This window comes from Entelurus aequoreus, linkage group LG25 (genome assembly GCF_033978785.1).
Source record: "Entelurus aequoreus isolate RoL-2023_Sb linkage group LG25, RoL_Eaeq_v1.1, whole genome shotgun sequence".
NCBI classification, from domain to species: Eukaryota; Metazoa; Chordata; class Actinopteri; order Syngnathiformes; family Syngnathidae; genus Entelurus; species Entelurus aequoreus.
The window spans coordinates 33,559,006-33,583,420 of record NC_084755.1 but is presented as its reverse complement, the minus strand read 5'-3'; the positions used below and the strand labels follow the sequence as shown (position 1 = coordinate 33,583,420).

The following is a 24,415-nucleotide window of genomic DNA, read 5'->3' as shown; positions in this document are numbered from 1 at the left end:
ATTATCTTGTGTGATGACTGTATTATGATGATAGTATATATATCAGGCCTTTGAGATACATTGTGATTTAGGGCTATATAAATAAACATTGATTGATTGATTGATTGATATCTGATAGTATATATCTGTATCATGAATTGATTAACGTGGACCCCGACTTAAACAAGTTGAAAAACTTATTGGGGTGTTACCATTTAGTGGTCAATTGTACGGAATATGTACTGTACTGTGCAATCTACTAATACAAGTTTCAATCAATCAAAAACGAAAACCGAGGCACCACATGTGTAAATACAGTATAAGACAATGTAATAATATCAACAAAATAGTACAATTATTTCATTGTAGTACGTACTGTTTGATCAAAATAGAGCCGATTGTGGAAAAATATCGCCCTAGTATCAATCCGATACGGCTCCTACCTTGGTATCTATACTATCGACATGTTGAATCGATCCGCCTATTTCCACTGAGGAGGACGCGCGCAGGTTCACGCGGACGTACACGACTTGAGGCAGGGAAAAGGCGGATGTGTTAAATTGTCACTCCGGGAACAGGACTCTGCCAACCTAACGCCACGAAGTAAGTATTAATATTTGGTTCATTGTTAAAACTCCGACTATTTCAGTGTCCAATTGACGGATATGTCAGATGGCAGCTCACTATAGTATGACGTGAAAAACCGTCATCATACTCGGAACTTTTATTTGATTAATGTGCATGTCCGCCTCGACACTTCCTGCTTTTTATTTATTTTATTTTTTTATGTATAATTATTATTATTATTATTATCTTATTATTACATTTTCAATTCTTAAGTTATCAAATAGTGACGTTCGAAGTATAAATTACCTCACTCCGTCTCGACACTTCCTGCTTTTTTTATTTTTTTTATGTTATTATTATCTTATTATTACATTTTCAATTATTAAGTTATCAAATAGTGACGTTTGAAGTATAAATTCCCTCACTCTGCTGGTTATGAAATATTGACCTTATGTCGCTCATTTATTCAACTAAAGAGTTGGGGAAATATTGTGCACCCTAAAAAAACCCGCCGACATGCAACTTTTAACTTAAGTCCCCCACAAGCTTTCTTGTTTTAACGACCTTTTTCATGTCGTAAAACAGTAAACGGTAGGACATGTTATGCTAAAATTATGCAAAAAAAAACAGAACACAACAAACACACCCAAAAAAACGTTACAATCCGTTGGAGAAGACAAAGAAAGAAAATACTGTATTTGACTTTGGTGAGAATCTGGATAAGTGTGCATACGTTGATTTTTTTTCATTTTTATTTTAAATATATATGTATTGAGAACGTATCACTGAGTCCATCCATTCATCCATCCATCCATTTTCTACCACTTGTCCCTTTTGGGGTGGCGGGGGGTGCTGGAGCCTATATCTCAGCTGCATTCGGGCGGAAGGCGGGGTACACCCTGGACAAGTCGCCACCTCATCGCAGGGCCAACACAGATAGACAGACAACATTCACACTTACATTCACACACTAGGGACCATTTAGTGTTGCCAATCAACCTATCCCCAGGTGCATGTTTTTGGAGGTGGGAGGAAGCCGGAGTACCCGGAGGGAACCCACACAGTCACGGGGAGAACATGCAAACTCCACACAGAAAGATTGAACCCAGGACTACTCAGGACCTTCGTATTGTGAGGCACATGTCAAAATCAAATTACAGGATGTTATTAATGTAGTTTGCTCATTTTCCTCGACTGGTGCATCATGTGGTTTTTTTTTTTTTTTTACTTATGTAGCATCATCTACAAAGATACAAAGAATTGCTATTGTGACATCTAGTGGACACATTTAGAACAGCTGGTTCGTTCATTCAAAAATTTCAGCTCATTTTTATACTTGGCAAACTCATCCCCCCGGGCCGGATAAAACCTGGCCGTACGTTTGACATCTCTGCTTTAGTGTAATAGGACTCAAGTAAAAGTAAGAAGTAAAAAAAAGTAACTATTGAGTGAAAAAACTAGTCAAGTACTTAGTAACTTCTTGTTTATTTACAGTAGTAGCTATTTTTTAATGGTACTTCCTCTACGACCGTAGTTAATGTGTGTGTGTGTGTGTGTGTGTGTGTGTGTGTGTGTGTGTGCGTGTGTGTGAGAGACCTACTAAAACTTGTACTACAAAGGATGTATGTTTTACACTCACTTATGACGTACTTATGTTAGCATATGGGCAGATAAAACTACAACTTAGTCATAACAATGTGAACATTTTTTTCGTAGTTTGTAAGTAAACATTGAAGAGTAGTGTGGCCTTGCCAGAAATTAATATTTACATTTTTGAGTGGCCAGATCAGCGCTAATAGTGCAGTTACGCCTAGTGGTTAGAGTGTACGCCCTGAGATCGGTAGGTTGTGAGTTCAAACCCCGGCCGAGTCATACCAAAGACTATAAAAATGGGACACATTACATCCCTGCTTGGCACTCAGCATCAAGGGTTGGAATTGGGGGTTAAATCACCAAAAATGATTCCCGGGCGCGGCCACCGCTGCTGCTCACTGCTCCCCTCACCTCCCAGGGGGTGATCAAGGGTGATGGGTCAAATGCAGAGAATAATTTCGCCACACCTAGTGTGTGTGTGACAATCATTGGTACTTTAACTTTAACTTAACATTTAAAAGTTGCCATCAGGACCGAGGCTGAGTGCCAAGTCCATTCCAATAAATGGAAGCAACTTCAGAATTGTCATAATACTGTCATCTATGAGCTGGGAAGTAGCCGGCTATCAACAAGCATAAATATGGCCGTCCTCATTCCTCACATTGTTTTCCACAGAATTGGTTTTGTCACGTTGTTCGAACTGTAAAACCTAATACTCTCTGATTATCCATCCATCCATTCATCTTCTTCCGCTTATCCGAGGTCGAGTCGCGGGGGCAGCAGCCTAAGCAGGGAAGCCCAGACTTCCCTCTCCCCAGCCACTTCGTCCTGCAGCTCCTCCCGGGGGATCCTGAGGCGTTCCCAGGCCAGCCGGGAGATATAGTCTTCCCAACGTGTCCTGGGTCTTCCCCGTGGCCTCCTACCGGTCGGACGTGCCCTAAACACCTCCCTAGGGAGGCGTTCGGGTGGCATCCTGACCAGATGCCCGAACCACCTCATCTGGCTCCTCTCGATGTGGAGGAGCAGCAGCTTTACTTTGAGCTCCTACCGGATGACAGCTTCTCACCGTATCTCTAAGGGAGAGCCCCCGCTAATTTTGGCCGTTTGTACCTGTGATCTTGTCCTTTCGGTCATAACCCAAAACTCATGACCGTAGGTGAGGATGGGAACGTAGATCGACCGGTAAATTGAGAGCTTTGCCTGATTATCAACTCATTTTCCGTGCAATTTTTTTTCCCTTCTGACCAAAATCAGTAAAGGATGTCACGCAAGACTATAGATTACAGGAAATGTTAGTTTTCACGACGTCTTGTGGTTCTGACGACTCCTATAAACTATTAATAGTGAGCGGAAAGACAAAAGAAAACAAGTTTTGTTTTTTTATAGGTAAATGAAGACTGTACTTTTTAGTCAATTTCTTGCCTAAGCGCTAAAGCAGTCCCTTCTGATGGCAGTGCATCGGAAACAAAATGGTCAGAAAAGGAAAAAACATGCGCCAACAATCGGCTCACCCTGTCAGTATCGGCCAATTTTTATGAAAAAGTAAGAGATCGCCATTGCCCATTAATGTCTTTAAACGTCGATCCCTTCGGCCTGACACTGTATCTAGTTTTTGTCTCCCGGCTAACAGCTAATTATGTGACTCCATACACAGTGTGGAGCCGCTCCCCTTATCTAATAATAATCATCTCCATCACGACAAATAAACTGCATTTCTTAGTTTCTTAAGTATCATTATAAAGTACTATTATCACTGCAGGATGAGGCTAAACATGTTACCCACCGAGAGCAAGCCAGGGTCCGGCATGTTAACAGTTTAGTTAACCGCTAAGCTAGCTTAAAACAACAAGTTGATGTAATTGCGTTACAATAGAAAGTAAGCATATATTATATATATATATATATATTATAACAGCAAATGTTGGTGTGTCATAATGTCACAGTCAGTACACAACACGTAAGAGGAGGGCGGAGCAAAACATAAATTGGTGGTGTCGATACCACCGGGTTGGTGTCGGTATATGATCGAGACCAGAGTGATTAGGTCGGTATCATTATATATTATTCTGTGTTGTTTTTGTTAATGTTTACAAACTGAAGGAATAATTCCCTGCACACAGGAGGACTTTGAAGTCCAAAAAATTCAAAATATTTAAATGAGTAGTAGATTGTAGTTTTTGCTTTTGTCCAGTTATTGTTTACTAGGGGTGTGGGAAAAAATCGATTCGAATTCGAATTGCGATTCTCACGTTGTGCGATTCAGAATCGATTCTCATTTTTTTAAAAATGTATTTAAATTTTTTATATATATATATACATTTTTTAAAAATACATTTAAATACAAATACAAAAAAAAAAAATATATATATATATATATATATATATATATATATATATATATATATATATATATATATATATATATATATATATATATATATATAGCAATACCATAACAATGCAATCCAATTCCAAAACCAAACCCGACCCAGCAGCACTCAGAACTGCAATAAACAGAGCAATTGAGAGGACACACAAACACGACACAGAACAATCCAAAAGTAGTGAAACAAAAATTAATATTATCAACAACAGTATCAATATTAGTTACAATTTCAACATAGCAGTGATTAAAAATCCCTCATTGACATTATCATTAGACATTTATAAAAAATAAAAAAAAAGAACAATAGTGTCACAGTGGCTTACACTTGCATCACATCTCATAAGCTTGACAACACACTGTGTCCAATATTTTCACAAAGATAAAATAATTCATATTTTTGGTTCATTTAATAGTTAAAACAAATTTACATTATTGCAATCAGTTGATAAAACATTGTCCTTTACAATTATAAAAGCTTTTTACAAAAATCTACTACTCTGCTTGCATGTCAGCAGACTGGGGTAGATCCTGCTGAAATCCTATGTATTGAATCAATAGAGAATGGTTTTGAATCGGGAAAATATCGTTTTTGAATCGAAAATCGCGTTGAATCGGAAAAAAAAAAAATCGATTTTGAATCGAATCGTGACCCCAAGAATCGATATTAAATCGAATCGTGGGACACCCAAAGATTCGCAGCCCTATTGTTTACTATTGACTTTGTTTTGCTCAAACAATTGTATGTAATAAAAAAGAATAAGGAACTAGTTTAAAAATGGTGTTGATATTGTTGAACTGTCCATGACACTAGCCTAAATACATTGAAAAATTTACAGGTAATACTTGTGCTCGGTATTGGTATCGGCTGATCTCACTCATGGATGATCGTATTGGAATTGGCAACATTGGCCTCATGCTTGGTCTAAATCGCTCGACAGTCGTGATATGGAGGATAAAACCCAGCAGGCACAAGACATTGATACAACGTTGATTATACATACATGTACTTTAAAACGGACTTTGCCGTTTGACGTTGCAATATACAGTAGTTGCATTTGTAAATTGAGACAACGTTGATGGCTTACGTTGGATCCACGTTGTTGGTTGGGAAATGACCAAATTTCAATGATGAAATCAACGTCACAACCTGACATTGAATAAACGTCGTCAAAAAGCATTTTGTTTCAACGTTGTATTTGTGTTGTAGAATATTGGTTGGGAATGACCAAAATTCAACGATCAAATCAACGTCAGAACCCAACATTGATTCCACGTAGTCAAAATGTATGTTGTTTCAACGTTATGTTTGAGTTGCTCAACGTCAGGACCTAATTTAACAAGTTCTCAATGTTGTTTTCATGTCTTGTGCCTGCCGGAAAGGTTCCACTGTATTGTATTTTCAAATGCTCCAAGTTGACTAGAGACTTTATGCAATGGCTGACAGACTAAAAAACATGTTTTCATTGCAGAAATAAATCTGTTTACTGTGCTTTTTGATGTCCTTATCTATTTCATAAGTGGATTTGGTCTACAAATGGCAGACCTCCAGGCATTGGTCATACTCAGTGACTGTCTCTCTCTCTTCAGATGGACAATTCTGCTCCACGCTCCGCTTGCTCCATGTTTGCGTTGCTGGTGGGAGCCTCGCAGGTTTTGGGCCTGTCGTCCGTGGTGTTGACCGGAGTGTGGATGGGTCACTTCAGCGGGGGATTTGCTTGGGACGGCTCGAAACAGGAGTTCAACATGCACCCTCTGTGCATGGTGCTGGGCATGGTCTTCTTGCAGGGAGATGGTGAGGAGTGCAACACTACACTGACTCTCTGGGTTGCAAGGGAGCTGCTTAGTCATTCCTGTCCGTTTCATAGGAGCATATCCATTTTTAAAAATCCTTAATGCTGGTCCCGACATTCAAACAATTTGTGTACAATGTCCAACATTTTTTTTTTACTCTTCAACTTCTCTTTACTTTTCTTTGACACACTGGACAATGCTCAGCAATTTTGTTTGTCTACCTGTTGTATAGGCTTACCGGCTTTGGATAGGTTAAGTTTTGGTGTAGAAAACAATTTATGCCGTGACCCAAAAACAATACTCTTAGTTTTGCATATATTTAAAACCAATTAGGTTTTTTTTATCCAATCATAAAAAAAAATTCAACTTGCAAGACAGAACTTGGTTTAATTCATGGCATGAGCTTGCAGTATAGTACAGTCGAATCCTCTGCATACATTGTTATAACGGCACTATTCACAGCGGAGAGGAAGTCATTGGTAAACATTGAAAATAGCAGAGGTCCTAAACAAGTTCCCTGAGAAACCCCACACGCCAACATACTATGATTAGATAAACTACCATTAGAAAAGACCTTTTGTTTTCTAGAAGAAAGATAGCATCCATAGAGTCCATAACATTTAAGCTTATCAAGTAGAATATCACGATCAATTACGTCAAATGCAATCTAACATGACTGCTCTGGCAATTTTTGAGATTTCAATCGCCTCCAACCAACCATCAGTCATTTGAATAAGAGCTGGAGCAGTTCCGTGGCCCTTTCATGTAGATTTTTGGTAGTCAGACTATTATGATTAAGGTAATCCTGGACCTGGACATCAATGAATCTCTCCATAACATTGCTGAGTATAGGAAGAAAACTTATAGGTCGACTATTTGGACCACAGAAAGGTAAATTATTGTCTATAACAGGCCTGGGCAATTATTTTGACTCGGGGCCACATTTAGAGAAAAAATGTGTCTTGGGGCCGGTATATCTATTTTTAGGAACACTAATACAAAACCTCACAATAATGTCTGATTGAATGCTAAAAACATGATGACAGACCGCCTTAAAAAACGTAATGGAATTTTAAACTTTTCTATGAACGATAAAACACGGAATATTGAGAAAATATGAATGTCACACCCCCTTTCGATCGACATATTTTAGAATCAAGTGAAACGCAACAAAAATGCAACAAAAAGTGAAATATGAACGTGAAGGGTGCAAAATAAACCCACCTACAATCTGATATATCTGATAGATCACTAAGCTTTAGAACTTTGTTGTGAAAATCTCCTTCCGCGTCTGTGGAAACGCTTCCCGCCCACACTGCTTGGTGCCTCGTCTGAGCTGCTGTGACGTAGATTACCATAGTAACTAATTAGATGACCATAGTAACTAATTAGACTACCATACTAACTAATTAGATTACCATAGTAACTGGGACATCATCCATAAGCGCAGATTCCAACCATTGAAATACTTTGTATAGTTCAAGACTTGCGGTCATTAGAAAACATCACTGCACATCATAATGGCAGCTAGTTTCCATCTTAAAGATCTAAAAAAATTATTTGGGAATGTCCGGCAGGCCAGATTGAAAAGCTTAACGGGCCGCATGTGGCCCCCGGGCCTTAATTTGCCCAGGTCTGGTCTATAAGAAGTGGAATGATTTTCCATGATGTAGGAAACACCCCACGTAGCAGACGTCTATTAAATATATGACATAATAGAGCAGAAATGTAATCAGAAGCGATGTTTAACACCTTACTATTAACATTGTCTGTGCCAGCACGTCCATATTAAAGAAGAGCTTTCAGCATTTTTTAACATGACTCTCATCTACGCAATTACATTGAAATGTACAACTTTTACTACGGATGTCCGATAATATCGGCCAATAAATGCTTTAAAATGTAATATCGGAAATTATCGGTATCGATTTTTTAATTATCGGTATCGTTTTTTTTATTTTAATTTTTTTATTAAATCAACATAAACAACACAAGATACACTTACAATTAGTGCACCAACCCAAAAAACCTCCCTCCCCCATTTACACTCATTCAAACTCATTCGCACAAAAGGGTTGTTTCTTTCTGTTATTAATATTCTGGTTCCTACATTATATATCAATATATATCAATACAGTCTGCAAGGGATACAGTCCGTAAGCACACATGATTGTGCGTGCTGCTGGTCCACTAATAGTACTAACCTTTAACAGTTAATTTTATTAATTTTCATTCATTACTAGTTTCTATGTAACTGTTTTTATATTGTTTTACTTTCTTTTTTATTCAAGAAAATGTTTTTAATTTATTAATCTTATTTTATTAATTTTTAAAAAAAGGACCTTATCTTCACCATACCTGGTTGTCCAATTTAGGCATAATAATGTGTTAATTCCACGACTGTATATATCGGTATCGGTTGATATCGGTATCGGTAATTAAGAGTTGGACAATATCGGAATATCGGATATCGGCAAAAAAGACATTATCGGACATCCCTAACTTTTACCATTCATTATTTTATATTTTATCAGGTCACAATGATTGTGATCTGTGCCACATAAATTCTGCCTTAAATTGTTCACCTTATTGATAAAAAAAGTACTTTAAAATGTATTCTAATGAAAAGTGTGTAACAAATAAAATCTATTATTTGTATTTATTATTTCTGGTGGGCGTTGTGGCATCCTACTCTATTCAGCGGTCCTTGAACGCACCTCCGTCTTTTTTTCCTCTTGAGTATAAAACGATGACTCCGCGTCACTTTGGGGTATGTCGTTTCCAAATGGGGAAAGAGGTTAATGTCTCTTGTTTTCATGTTAGCATCTAAGCTGGCGCCAGTCACTCCGTGAGTTTATCAAAGTGCAGTTATCAATCACGATTTTTCGATAGCTTCGATTTAAAACAGTAATGCTAACCGTCGGGAGTTTCACCGCAGTTCTCATAGATACCGTTTATCGTTACATCCCCACACCTGTCGTAGTCTGTCTTCGTCACAGTGGAGTGACATTTCCTTACACTCGCTAATATAGTGTGACCATTACAACATACAATCCTGCTGTAAACATTAAGGTGATGTTCGTGTGCTTCTATTGCACCTGCAGCTCTGTGTATTCTTCCACCGGCGATAACCGCATTAGTCGCACTGGTACAACGGGACAGCTGTCTGTTACAAAGCCAGATTAAGTTAAAGTGATAACAGCAAAGGTCAGCCGGACGCTAGCGGGCGACTCTCCACGCACAGACACACAAACGTGTCCCTAACGTCCCCTTAATTGCCTCAAGCAGCATCCACAATGACAAATCCCCATCAGACCAGGCATTGTCTTCGGTCACCATACGTGCTCCTTTCTTGAAGCCTCGTGAAAACAATCACATGGCTTTAATTGTGTCTTCAAACACAGACAGACTAATAGAAAGACTATAACATGATCACGCTGAGATATGAGAGCAATTCAGTGCCCCGGGTCCCAGATTTGTCCCATTGAGTACCACTACAACCATGGTAGGTACATAATCATTTCAATAAAATTGGATAGAAATATTTACAAATGTCACATTTTATGAAATGAATTAATAGAAAGCAGCGTTTACTAGATTCATTTTCTTTTTGGTGGCCCACCAGAAATACATTTGGACCTGCGCCACCTTTAATGCCCTCCAGTATGAACACATTACAATGGGACTGTCTGTACTAAAGTTGGGAATCTTTGGGCACCTCATGATTCGATTATAAATTGAATTATGCATCCTTACTTCTTCCCATATTGTTTATTATTACTATATTTTTAATATATTAAAATATTATTATGATATATTCAAAATGTATTTCATTTTATTATCATAATATTGATATTATGTCTACAATGCGCTTTCTTTGGCTACTAATGTATAGAGTATTGTGTTGTTACGGGTTTTTAGACATTAGCGTGCACAGCATATGGACAACTACATACAGTACATGAGAACTGTAGCTGCCTAAAATAAATAAACGTCCAAACTTGGAGAGCAGGCATCCTGGATTTAATCTTTGCGCCTTTTAAAAACAGAGACTGTTCAAACAACTTGGCCCCACAAACTTGCGGCTTAAAGACGTGTCGTCTATCTACTCATTCATATCTATGGCTGAATGTGTCTCTCCTGACTTATTAATCTATTTACTAATTTCCTCCTCTTATCTGGTTACTTTATGATGTAACGCGGTTTCTATTAAGTGAACAATGCATTTATTGTTTTCTTATGTCACTATTTCACTTGCCCTGGCCTCCTCCTTCCTCCGCGTGTCCGCTCTAACCCAGCTAACACATAGTGTTAAAAGATTGTTAGCTAATGGTTAGATCGAACCAAACCTTCAACCAATGTATAGAGATAATTAGCATTAATGCAGATTTTTGGAACCATCTACTAGGGATGTCCCGATCCAGGTTTTTGCACTTCCGATCCGATACCGATATTGTTTTTGCACTTCCGATCTGATACCGATACAGATACTGACCGATACTGGCCTATCCGAGCATGTATTAAAGTTTGAAGTTATTTAGCCTACTTAGTTGTCAGAATCATGTTGAAAAGGGTTTTTTGTACTCTTGATAACAACTACCCAGCTGAATTAGGGGAGTTTGAATAATACACAATGGTTGGTAACAAGAAACTGACCTGTTTATTCAAGGATAAACACAAAATAGACAAAATTATTCATGACAAACAGAAATGGCATCATTGAACTAGGGCTGGGCGATATGGCCTTTTTTTAATATTGCGATATTTTAAGGCCATATTGCGATACACGATATATATCTCGATATTTTGCCTTAGCCTTGATTGAACACTTGATGCATATAATCACAGCAGTATGATGTTTCTATGTGTTTTGATTGATTGATTGAGACTTTTATCAGTAGGTTGCACAGTGAAGTACATATTCCGTACAATTGACCACTAAAAGGTAACACCCGAATAAGTTTTTCAACTTGTTTAAGTCGGGGTCCACTTAAATTGATTCATGATACAGATATATACTATCAGATATATACTATCATCATAATACAGTCATCACACAAGATAATCACATTGAACTATTTACATTATTTATAATCCGGGGTGTGGAGGGGGGCGCCGGATGTAAGTGTCAAAAAGACAGCCAAAAGAGTTTGATATGAGAATAAATCTAAAGTTAAAATATAGGGTAGAAATGCAACCATTTTCAGGAAATGTAGTCTTGATTTTAAACATTTTCTTTCAAGGCTTGCATGTCTACATTAAAACATTCTTCTTCATACTGCATTAATATATGCTACTTTTAAACTTTCATGCTGAGAAGGAAATCACAACTAAAAAAATCACTAATTTTTTCATACGGTGTTGATGTGGAAATTTTTGCCTCTGCATTTTGATGGTGTGGGCGTGGGGCACCGAATGGAGATAAGCGTCTCGACAGACGTTACAATATTTGAACAATGATGACGAAAACTGTTTTCTTTGTCGTGTCCGTGTGTCGAAAATTGTTATGCGCTTATTTTTTTATTTGATTTTGTGCGTGGCATATAATTGCTATGCGCAGAGGACGCTTGAGCAGTGCTTAATTGAACAGGCGCTCACCTTAGAGGGAACGTTGCTCGCACGGCTGTGCTAGCATCACAGCTAACGTTAGCCATGCTGCTACCTCTCCGCTCGGGGAGGGCGTATACGTATGTGACGTATGACGTGACAGTATGTGACGCGTGTAAGAAGGTGCGCTTGCTGTCTGTGAGAGGGAGACACAGAAAAGAGTGAGAAGAGCCTGTCGTGTAATGCCAGCAGCTAAAAGCAACTGCGTGAGAATCCACAGACCTGTGGATGTGTTGAAGGTGTGCTGGAAAATGCAGAACGGAAATTAGGGAGCAGCAGAAAAGTGGAATGTATTATTTAAATCGTGCTTTGGAAAACACGGACCAGAGTTTTTTTTTAAAACTGGATCTGGATCGGCATTTTCCCATGCCTTGCCGATACCCTACGATCTACTGTATATTACATACGTAAATAATCAAATTTAAGTGTGATGCATCGGAGAATCGATCATTTCACCACCTCGAGTCTGTACGGTAGTGCAGTAGTGTAGCTCTGCTTCTTAACACACAAGATCAGAGCAGGGATCAGTGTTGTCGATTTAGAAAGTATTCAGACCCTTTAGATTGACTTCTTTTTTGAGCGGCGAGTGACATTTTTTGGAGAGCGTCCAGACGACCGAAACTTCTATGTTCAAGTTCTATGTATTTTTTGCTCCTGAAAATCAATCTGCCAGTCATTTCCCATAATATCATTGAGTTTTTGAGTAATCTGTAGATAACTAACTGTACTTGGAACACCCCCTTTCCATTGCCAGATTCGATATGCTGCCCCCTCTTGGTGTGACTTCATCTACAGCAGTGTCTTTCAACCACTGAGATACAGTCTGGTGTGCCGTGGGAGATTATCTAAATTCACCTATTTTGGTTAAAAATATTTTTTGCAAACCAGTAATTATAGTCTGCAAATGATGTGTTGTTGTTGAGTGTCGGTGCTGTCTAAATTTAGCTCAGCAGAGTAACCTTGTAATACTCTTCCATATCTGTAGGTGGCAGCAGGTAGCTAATTGCTTTGTAGATGTCGGAAACAGCGGGAGGCAGTGTGCAGGTAAAAAGGTGTCTAATGCTTAAACCAAAAATAAACAAAAGGTGAGTGCCCCTAAAAAAAGGCATTGAAGCTTAGGGAAGGCTATGCAGAACAAAACTAAAACTGAACTGGCTACAAAGTAAACAAAAACAGAATGCTGGACGACAGCAAAGACTTACTGCGGAGCAAAGACGGCGTCCACAATGCACATCCGAACATGACATGACAATCAACAATGTCCCCACAAAGAAGGATAAAAACAACTGAAATATTCTTGATTGCTAAAACAAAGTAGATGCGTGAAATATCGCTCAAAGGAAGACATGAAACTGCTACAGGAAAATACAAAAAAAATAGGAGTGCAAGACAAGAACTAAAACACTACACACAAGAAAACAGCAAAAAATACCAAATAAGTCAGGGTGTGATGTGACAGGTGGTGACAGTACACCTATTTTGAGAGCTATATTGATGCATGGTTGGTTATGGTTTAAAGTCATATCCAAAAATTGCGACAACGACTTTTTACTGTCAACTGAGTTTCGTTTTTTAGTGATTTCTGCTGGTGGTGTGCCTCCGGATTTTTTCAACGCAAAAAATGTGCCTCGGCTCAAAAAAGGTTGAAAAACACTGATCTACAGAACTACATCCCATTTCCCTGCATGGAAAGTAGTTATGTTATGATTAGTTTTTTTGTTTCAGACATGTTAAAACAAGGTACATCAAAAGACCTCATGTGGTTACATTGGCACATTTTAAAATATCTGTAATGGGAGTAGGAAGAAGCAAAGTTTTGGATAAAGGCATAGAAAACAATTATTTTAATCACTTAATTACATGATTTTTTTTCGCCCAGGTCCATGATTATGGTTAACATTATGGGCAAAAAGATAAATATAAAGGAATCGCTACTTCCGGTCTTCCCTACTTTTCCATCTCCTTTTCCATAGACACCATAGCCTGTGTTTCATACTCTTTCAGCATTTCCTCAAGCAACTTGAGGAAAACATCAGTGGAAGAGGACCAAAATAGACTACTAGCAGCTTACCTTCTTTTTATCTACCGTATTTTTCGGAGTATAAGTCCCTCCGGAGTATAAATCGCACCGGCCGAAAATGCATAATAAAGAAGGAAAAAACCATATATAAGTCGCATTATTTGGGGAAATGTATTTGATAAAAGCCAACACCAAGAATAGACATTTGAAAGGCAATTTAAAATAAATAAAGAATAGTGAACAACAGGCTGAATAAGTGTACGTTATATGAGGCATAAATAACCAACTGAGAACGTGCCTGGTATGTTAACGTAACATATTATGGTAAGAGCCATTCAAATAACTATAACATATAGAACATGCTATACGTTTACCAAACAATCTGTCACTCCTAATCGCTAAATCCCATGAAATCTTATACGTCTAGTCTCTTACGTGAATTAACTAAATAATATTACTTGATATTTTACGGTAATGTGTTAATAATTTCACACATAAGTCGCTCCTGAGTATAAGTTGCACCCCCGGCCAAACTATGAAAAAAACTGTGACTTATAGTCCGAAAAATACGGTCATTTTTCTCAGTTTTTCCGCAGGTTCTCACTCAGTTTCTCTCCCCTAAAGGGTGCTCCTGACTTTCAGGATCGCATTTGGCTTGAGCCTTTAAAAGTTCTTCCATTCAAACTACGACCAAAACCCTTCTTCGAAGTCAGAATTATTGAAATGATTGCTGCAAATTACACCTCTTGCTTGATCCGTCCCTTTAGCAGTCTGACCCCTTCTTTAGATGTATTGCAAATACCTGCAACAACGCATCTGGCAGCCATATTTGATCATTCCTTCAAATTCCAAGTAAAAATATCGTGTTTCGGGATGAAGATGCTACCAAAACATACCGTATTTTTCGGAGTATAAGTCGCACTGGCCGAAAATGCATAATGAAGAAGGAAAAAAAACATATATAAGTCGCACTGGAGTATAAGTCACATTCAAAAAAAATTATTCTGGGAAATCTAGAAAATCTGTAGAATCAAATTTAAATCTTATTTCAAAGTCTTTTGAATTTCTTTTAAAATTTTTGGTCTGGAAAATCTAGACAAAATAATGATTTGTCTTTGTTAGAAATATAGCTTGGTCCAATTTGTTATATATTCTAACAAAGTGCAGATTGGATTTTAACCTATTTAAAAAATGTCATCAAAATTCTAAAATTAATCTTGATCAGGAAAAATTACTAATGATGTCCCATAAATTATTTTTTTAATTTTTTCAAAAAGATTCGAATAAGCTAGTTTTTCTCCTCTTTTTTTCGGTTGAATTTTGAATTTTAAAGATTCGAATTTGAAGATAAACTATGTTTCAAAATTTAATTGTCATTTTTTTTCGCGTTTTCTCCTCTTTTAAACCGTTCAATTAAGTGTAAATATAATTAATTATTAATAATAACATAGAGTTAAAGGTAAATTGAGCAAATTGGCTATTTCTGGCAATTTTTTTAAGTGTGTATCAAACTGGTAGCCCTTCGCATTAATCAGTACCCAAGAAGTAGCTCTTGGTTTCATAAAGGTTGGTGACCCCTGAGCTAGAAAATATTATTTGATATTTTACGGTAATGTGTTAATAATTTCACACATAAGTCGCTCCTGAGTATAAGTCGCACCCCCGGCCAAACTATGAAAAAAACTGCGACTTTAGTCCGAAAAATACGGTACTACGCAATATGAAATTGCCCCCAGTCTTCTGTAGGTGTCAGCAGGCCCGCCCACATTTTGGAGCTAAAAGTAGGTGTTCCAAAACGAGCTGAAACTCGATAGAAAAAAAGTCTAAAATCACTACTGTGTTTATTTTAGAGGGACTTTTTTTTTTAAGCTACCTTACCTTAATTGTACTAACTCAACGATCTCTTCGCAGCTATCCTGGTGTATCGAGTATTCCGCAAGGAGGTGTCGAAAAATGTCAAGATACTTCATGGCGTCATTCACCTGCTCGCCCTCATCATCAGCGTCGTAGGTAAGACGGACACAGGTGTGTCGGCGTTCACGCCTTGAGCCACGAGTAAGACGACGACTTTCAATGATAGACCAACAATTGTATTTGTGTCGACGTGGCAAATCACTCCAGTCGACAATGTTGAACATGTGTGTTGTGTGTAGGCATGGTGGCTGTGTTCGACTTCCACGGAGCAGCCAAGTACACGGACATGTACTCCTTACACAGCTGGTGCGGGATGGCTACTCTCGTCTTATTTAGCTTGCAGGTAGGTGGATGTTCACTATCGCTGGGGTGCCTAACCTTTTTGACCTCGGGGCCCACTCAAATATTAACATCAGTAATCTTACTCTTGATTTTGATCGTAATAAATTCCCTTCATAAATGATAAACCTTGAGTAATGATATGGAAGCATGTGTCAATCACAAAGATTGACACAGGCTTAGGTGAGGCTGATTACAAAAATAAATACTAATCCAATATACTGAAAATGAAGGCACACATAAAAACGGATGAAAATTAAAACAGACAAATTGTAAATTTGTCCTCTCAAAATTTGTCCTAAATTTGTCCTCTCAAAAAGTAAATTCCAAACAATAAGCCACAAATTTTTTCCCACGCTTGGTGCCTTGCGGCTTATAAGAGGGTGCGGCTAATTTTTATTGCTGGCGGCCATAGTGCACACACTTTTCATGAAACACATGCAAAGACACTGAGACCCGGGGGAGCACTCTCCAGTACTCCCTCGAGTGAATCCAAAAAGGGTGGGTACCCTGAGCTGCCATTTGGCGCGTAAGCGCAAACAACAGTCAGGACCCGTCCCCCCCTCCCGAAGGTGGAGGGAAGCTACCCTCTCGTCCACCGGGTTGAACTCCAACGTGCGGGCTTTGAGCCGGGGGGCAACAAGAATAGCCACCCCAGCCCGTCGCCTCTCACTGCCGGCAACGCCAGAGTGGAAGAGAGTCCAGCCCCTCTCGAGAGAACTGGTTCCAGAGCCCTTGCTGTGCGTCGAAGTGAGTCCGACTATATCTAGCCGGATCTTCTCCACCTCGCGTACTAGCTCAGGCTCCTTCCCCCCCAGCGAGTTGACGTTCCACGTCCCAAGAGCTAGCTTATATATATATACAGTATATACTAGGGCTGTGAATCTTTGGGTGTCTCACGATTCGATTCAATATCGATTCTTGGGGTCACGATTCTATTCAAAATCGATTTTTTTTCAATTCAACACGATTCTCGATTCAAAAACGATTTTTTTCCCGATTCAAAAGGATTCTCTATTCATTCAATACATAGATTTCAGCAGGATCTACCCCAGTCTGCTGACATGCAAGCAGATTAGTAGATTTTTGTAAAAAGCTTTTATAATTGTAAAGGACAATGTTTTATCAACTGATTGCAATAATGTAAATTTGTTTGAACTATTAAATGAACCAAAAATATGACTTATTTTATCTTTGTGAAAATATTGGACACAGTGTGTTGTCAAGCTTATGAGATGCGATGCAAGTGTAAGCCACTGTGACACTATTGTTCTTTTTAAAAAATTTTTATAAATGTCTAATGATAATGTCTAAGAGGGATTTTTAATCACTGCTATGTTGAAATTGTAACTAATATTGATACTGTTGTTGATAATATTCATTTTTGTTTCACTACTTTTGGTTTGTTCTGTGTCGTGTTTGTGTCTCCTCTCAATTGCTCTGTTTATTGCAGTTCTGAGTGTTGCTGGGTCGGGTTTGGTTTTGGAATTGGATTGCATTGTTATGGTATTGCTGTGTATTGTTTCGTTAGATTGATGAATTAAAAAATAAAATAAAATAAATAAATATATAATTTTTATAAATAAAAAAACAAAAAAACAAACAATTTTTAAAAAATGATAACCGATTCTGAATCGCACAACGTGAGAATCGCGATTCGAATTCGAATCGATTTTTTCCCCACACCCCTAATATATATATATATATATATATATACATACATACATACATACATACATATATATATATATATATATATATATATATATATATATATATATATATATATATATATATACATATATATATATATATATATATATATATATATATATATATATATATATATATATATATATATATATATATATATATATATATATATATATATATGTATATATATATATATATATATATATATATATATGTTCAAAAGTTTGGGATCACCCAAACAATTTTGTGGAATAGCCTTCATTTCTAAGAACAAGAATAGACTGTCGCGTTTCAGATGAAAGTTCTCTTTTTCTGGCCATTTTGAGCGTTTAATTGACCCCACAAATGTGATGCTCCAGAAACTCAATCTGCTCAAAGGAAGGTCAGTTTTGTAGCTTCTGTAACGAGCTAAACTATTTTCAGATGTGTAAACATGATTGCACAAGGGTTTTCTAATCATCAATTGCCTTCTGAGCCAATGAGCAAACACATTGTACCATTAGAACACTGGAGTGATAGTTGCTGGAACTGGGCCTCTATACACCTATGTAGATATTGCACCAAAAACCAGACATTTGCAGCTAGAATAGTCATTTACCACATTAGCAATGTATAGAGTGTATTTCTTTAAAGTTAAGACTAGTTTAAAGTTATCTTCATTGAAAAGTACAGTGCTTTTCCTTCAAAAATAAGGACATTTCAATGTGACCCCAAACTTTTGAACGGTAGTGTACATAACCCAGTGCTAACATAAATACATTCAAACCAAATTATTAATAATATGTATGTTTCTTAAATGAACTGTCAATAAAATTGAATCGCAAATGAAAACTTAGCTTCACTAGTTAAGCCATCATTTTTGCGCTTAAGAAACTTTTTAAGACTTTAAGCTCCACACTTCTGTTTGATTGCTATTGTCATTACTGCCACAAGTGGTGAAAAAATGTATTACAATTAAAAACCCCAAAAGTGCAGTGAAGGAACACTGCACGATCAAACACATACCGTTGTGCTCAGAAGTTTACATACATGTGTCTGTCATAGTCATTTTGGACTTTTTAGGATTGATTAAAAGGGTTATTTTTCGAGAGTGTGATTATTGTACAACACCGTGAAGCATCAAATGTATATTTTTACACGTGAGCGAGAATCGGCTGCGTTATCGGACTGAACATCTGAACACAACTGTAAACGTCACACTTGTCTTTGTCTCTCACCAGTGGGTGATGGGTTTGTTGTTCTTCCTGTTTCCTGGTGCGTCGTCATGGTTGCGAGCCTCGTACCTCCCCGTCCATGTGTTCTGTGGTCTGTTTCTGCTGGCCATGGCTGTCGGGACCAGCCTGCTTGGGATCACAGAGAAACTCCTCTTCGACATCAAGTATGTCTGCGTCCATCATATTTGTCCCTGTGTTTGTGTTTAAAATCCTCCCTGCACGAGAATAGAAGGGATGTTGTTAACCAGGCTTTGTCTTCAGTCTCCATTGGTATTCATCTTGATTGAAGGTAACCTGAGATTTTAGACAAATTTAGTGCCCGAGGTTTGGCCCAATGAGTACCACAAAAGCAATGGTCGGTATGTACCTAATAAATTAACTTAGATAGATTAGGATAGAAAAAATTACGGATGTCATATTTTATCAAATAAATTAGTAAAAAGTTGTGTTCACCATGTTGATTTATTGTTGGCGCCCCACCACAAATAAATGATAATAATAATCATTTATAAATAAATCAGCGGCCGCAGAACAGTTTTAGCCTTGATAAATCACATTGTGAGCGCTAAATTATTATATTCGGAGTATAAGTCGCTCCGGAGTACTGTCCGAAAATGCATAATAAAGAAGGAAAAAAACATATATAAGTCGCGTTTTTGGGGGAAATGTATTTGATAAAAGCCAACAGCAAGAATAGACATTTGAAAGGCAATTTAAAATACATAAAGAATAGTGAACAACAGGCTGAATAAGTGTACGTTATATGAGGCATAAATAACCAACTGAGAACGTGCCTGGTATGTTAACGTAACATATTATGGTAAGAGTCATTCAAATAACTATAACATATAGAACATGCTATACGTTTACCAAACAATCTGTCACTCCTAATCGCTAAATCCCATGAAATCTTATACGTCTAGTCCGGTGGTTCTTAACGTTGTTGGAGGTACCGAACCCCACCAGTTTCATATGCGCATTCACCGAACCTGAACCGTAATCATAAAATGATGTTATTATATTAAAGAAACACTAATAAAGGTATATTTTACAAACAGAAAGGTACAGGAAAGTACACATGCTCCCATGTTTACATCTCATTGTGCAACATGTGAATGTTTTAGTGGGAACTAAATGCGATATCTGAAAGGGGTACACGTTATTTCCAAAGTAGGACCCCCCCCACCCAACATATTATGGTAAGAGTCATTCAAATAACTATAACATATAGAACATGCTATACGTTTACCAAACAATCTGTCACTCCTAATCGCTAAATCCCATGAAATCTTATACGTCTAGTCTCTTACGTGAATGAGCTAAATAATATTATTTGATATTTTACGCTAATGTGTTAATAATTTCACACATAAGTCGCTCCTGAGTATAAGTCGCACCCCCGGCCAAACTATGAAAAAAACTGCAACTTATAGTCCGAAAAATACGGTACGTTGTTGTTTATGATTTGTGATGATGAAGTCAACAATACTGCAACACACGTCGACGTAAACAAACTCATAAAATGACCCCTGTTGCTCTACAGCAGGGGGCCCGAACATTTTGCCTCCAAGGGCCAAAGTGAGAAGGTCAGCATTTTAAACGTACAGCGGCACCATGAGGGAAGTGTTTCGACCAGACAAAAGTTCATTTGTGGTTCTATAAACATCATTGTTTTGCTTTTTTGCAAATGCGTCATGGCCAAATATGCAAATCTCTGGATCGCATCTTCCACGTCATTCATCCTGTGTGGGAAACCCTGTGACGTTTTGGTGTCTGGTCCAGGTCCACCTATTCCTCCTTCCCCGCTGAGGGGGTGCTGGCCAACATATTGGGTGTCCTGCTGGTGTGCTTCGGTGTGCTGCTGGCCTACCTGATCACCAGGGACCAGTACAAGCGCACACCCAACCCAGAGGAGGAGGCTTTGGCGGTCCACTTCAAGACCCTGACTGAAGAAGGTTCACCCACCTCCAGTGACTGACTTCTTCAAATCAACCCATTGTTGCAGCCGTGTAGACAAACTCATCTTTAGGGTCCATCTTCTTCTTTTCATACAAAACTATACATTACTCATTTCAATCCTTTGCTTTTTGCTCTGTAGGACCCTATGTGTGCTCTGTAGAACCCCATGTGTGCTCTGTAGGACCCCATGTGTGCTCTGTAGGACCCCCATGTGTGCTCTGTAGGACCCCATGTGTGCTCTGTAGGACCCCCATGTGTGCTCTGTAGGACCCCATGTGTGCTCTGTAGAACCACATGTGTGCTCTGTAGGACCCCATGTGTGCTCTGTAGGACCCCATGTGTGCTCTGTAGGACCCCATGTGTGCTCTGTAGGACCCCATGTGTGCTCTGTAGGACCCCCATGTGTGCTCTGTAGGACCCCATGTGTGCCCTGTAGGACCCCCTGTGTGCTCTGTAGGACCCCATGTGTGCTCTGTAGAACCACATGTGTGCTCTGTAGGACCCCCTGTGTGCTCTGTAGGACCCCATGTGTGCTCTGTAGGACCCCATGTGTGCTCTGTAGGACCCCCTGTGTGCTCTGTAGGACCCCCTGTGTGCTCTGTAGGACCCCATGCGTGCTCTGTAGGACCCCATGTGTGCTCTGTAGGACCCCATGTGTGCTCTGTAGGACTCCATGTGTGCCCTGTAGGACCCCATGTGTGCTCTGTAGGACCCCATGTGTGCCCTGTAGGACCCCATGTGTGCTCTGTAGGACCCCATGTGTGCTCTGTAGGACCCCATGTGTGCCCTGTAGGACCCCCATGTGTGCTCTGTAGGACCCCCATATGTGCCCTGTAGGACCCCATGTGTGCCCTGTAGGACCCCCATGTGTGCTCTGTAGGACCCCCATGTGTGCTCTGTAGGACCCCATGTGTGCTCTGTAGGACCCCATGTGTGCTCTGTAGGACCCCATGTGTGCTCTGTAGGACCCCCATGTGTGCTCTGTAGGACCCCATGTGTGCTCTGTAGGACCCCATGTGTGCCCTGTAGGACCCCCATGTGTGCTCTGTAGGACCCCATGTGTGCCCTGTAGGACCCCATGTGTGCTCTGTAGGACCCCATGTGTGCCCTGTAGGACCCCATGTGTGCTCTGTAGGACCCCATGTGTGCCCTGTAGGACCCCATGTGTGCTCTGTAGGACCCCATGTGTGCCCTGTAGGACCCCATGTGTGCTCTGTAGGACCCCATGTGTGCTCTGTAGGACCCCATGTGTGCAGGAAGTATGCCCTCAGTTTGTAAACAATACCAAAATATATATACAGTATCTATTTACAGTATCAACCATCCTGGTATCAACACCACCAACTTATGGATCCACCCTCCCCTTACGTGTCGTGTTCTGACTGTAACCATGCTGACACACTGTCCATTCACATACACTCGTGTAAACACGTATTTGTCCATTCACATACACTCATGTAAACACGTATTAGTCCATTCACATACACTCGTGTAAACACTTGTGTCCATTCACATACACTCGTGTGAACACGTATTTGTCCGTTCACATACACTTGTGTAAACACGTGTTTGTCCATTCACATATACTCGTGTAAACACGTATTTGTCCGTTCACATACACTCATGTAAACACGTATTTGTCCATTCAGATACACTCGTGTGAACACGTATTTGTCCATTCACATGCACTCGTGTAAACACGTATTTGTCCGTTCACATACACTCGTGTAAACACGTATTTGTCCATTCACATACACTCATGTGAACACGTATTTGTCTGTTCACATACACTCGTGTAAACACGTATTTGTCCATTCACATGCACTCGTGTAAACACGTATTTGTCCGTTCACATACACTCGTGTAAACATGTGTTTGTCCATTCACATACACTCATGTAAACACGTATTTGTCCATTCACATACACTCATGTAAACACGTATTTGTCCATTCACATACACTCATGTAAACACGTATTTGTCCATTCACATACACTCATGTAAACACGCATTTGTCCATTCACATACACTCGTGTAAACACGTATTTGTCCATTCACATACACTCGTGTAAACATGTGTTTGTCCATTCACATACACTCGTGTAAACACGTATTTGTCCATTCACATACACTCGTGTAAACACGTATTTGTTATTCACATACACTCGTGTAAACACATATTTGTCCGTTCACATACACTCGTGTAAACACGTGTTTGTCCATTCACATACACTCATGTAAACACGTATTTGTCCATTCACATACACTCGTGTAAATCAGTTATACTTGTTTAGCGCTTTTCTACCTTCAAGGTAGTCAAAGCACTTTGACGCTATTTCCACATTCACACACACATTCACGCACATTCACGCAGGAGCTGCCATGCAAGGCCCTAACCACGACCCATCAGGAGCAAGGGTGTCTTGCATGTTTACATGAGTGTAGGTTCATTCACATACACTCACATAAACGTGTGTCTGTCCATTCACATACACTCATGTAAACCTGTGTCTGTCCATTCACATACACTCACGTAAACCTGTCTGCCCATTCAAATACACTCATGTAAACACGTTTGTCCATTCACATAAACTCATGTAAACACGTGACTGTCCATTCACATAAACTCATGTAAACATGTGTCTGTCCATTCACATCCACATGTAAACACTTGTTTGCCCATTCACATACACTAATGTAAACATTTGTCTGTCAGTTCGCATACACTCATTGAAAAAAAGTGTCCTTCCATTCACATAAAAGTATGGAAATATGTCTGTCCATTCACATAAACTCAAGTAAACATGTGTCTGTCATTCACATGCACTCATGTAAACACGTGTCAGTCCATTCACATTCACTCATGTTAGCATTTTTACAGTTACATACATTCATGTAAAACATTTGTCTTTCCTATCAGTTAAACTCATGTAAACATTTGTTTGTTCATTCACATACACATGTAAACACGTGTTTGCCCATTCACATACACTAATGTAAACATTTGTCGGTCAGTTCGCATTGACTCATTGAAAAAAAAAGTGTCCTTCCATTCACATAAACTTATGGAAACATGTATGTCCATTCACATAAACTCATGTAAACATGTGTCTGTCCAGTCACATGCACTCATGTAAACATGTGTCTGTCCATTCACATCCACATGTAAACACTTGTTTGCCCATTCACATACACTAATGTAAACATTTGTCTGTCAGTTCGCATACACTCATTGAAAAAAAGTGTCCTTCCATTCACATAAACGTATGGAAATATGTCTGTCCATTCACATAAACTCATGTAAACATGTGACTGTCCATTCACATAAACTCAA

At 38.9% G+C, this 24,415-nt stretch overlaps 1 protein-coding gene across 1 annotated transcript; it reads left to right on the top strand.

The window, feature by feature from the left end:
• The first annotated feature begins 471 nt into the window (after positions 1-471).
• On the top strand, positions 472-21,285 carry LOC133642295 (transmembrane ascorbate-dependent reductase CYB561). Its single transcript, XM_062036413.1, has 6 exons — positions 472-582; positions 6,113-6,317; positions 15,855-15,953; positions 16,097-16,200; positions 19,130-19,287; positions 20,906-21,285. Exons 2-6 carry the CDS (start codon positions 6,113-6,115, stop codon positions 21,099-21,101), a joined length of 762 nt encoding a protein of 253 aa, XP_061892397.1. The 5' UTR covers positions 472-582; the 3' UTR covers positions 21,102-21,285.
• The last annotated feature ends 3,130 nt before the right edge of the window (positions 21,286-24,415 follow it).

What these genes read in the sequence shown, in the direction of transcription:
- LOC133642295 (XM_062036413.1), top strand. Translation starts at nt 6,113, where the DNA reads ATGGACAATTCTGCTCCACGCTCCGCTTGCTCCATGTTTGCGTTGCTG. An exon ending in GGTCTTCTTGCAGGGAGATG is followed by an intron (nt 6,318 to 15,854) that starts GTGAGGAGTGCA and finishes ATCTCTTCGCAG; the next exon opens with CTATCCTGGTGTATCGAGTA. An exon ending in AAACTCCTCTTCGACATCAA is followed by an intron (nt 19,288 to 20,905) that starts GTATGTCTGCGT and finishes TGTCTGGTCCAG; the next exon opens with GTCCACCTATTCCTCCTTCC.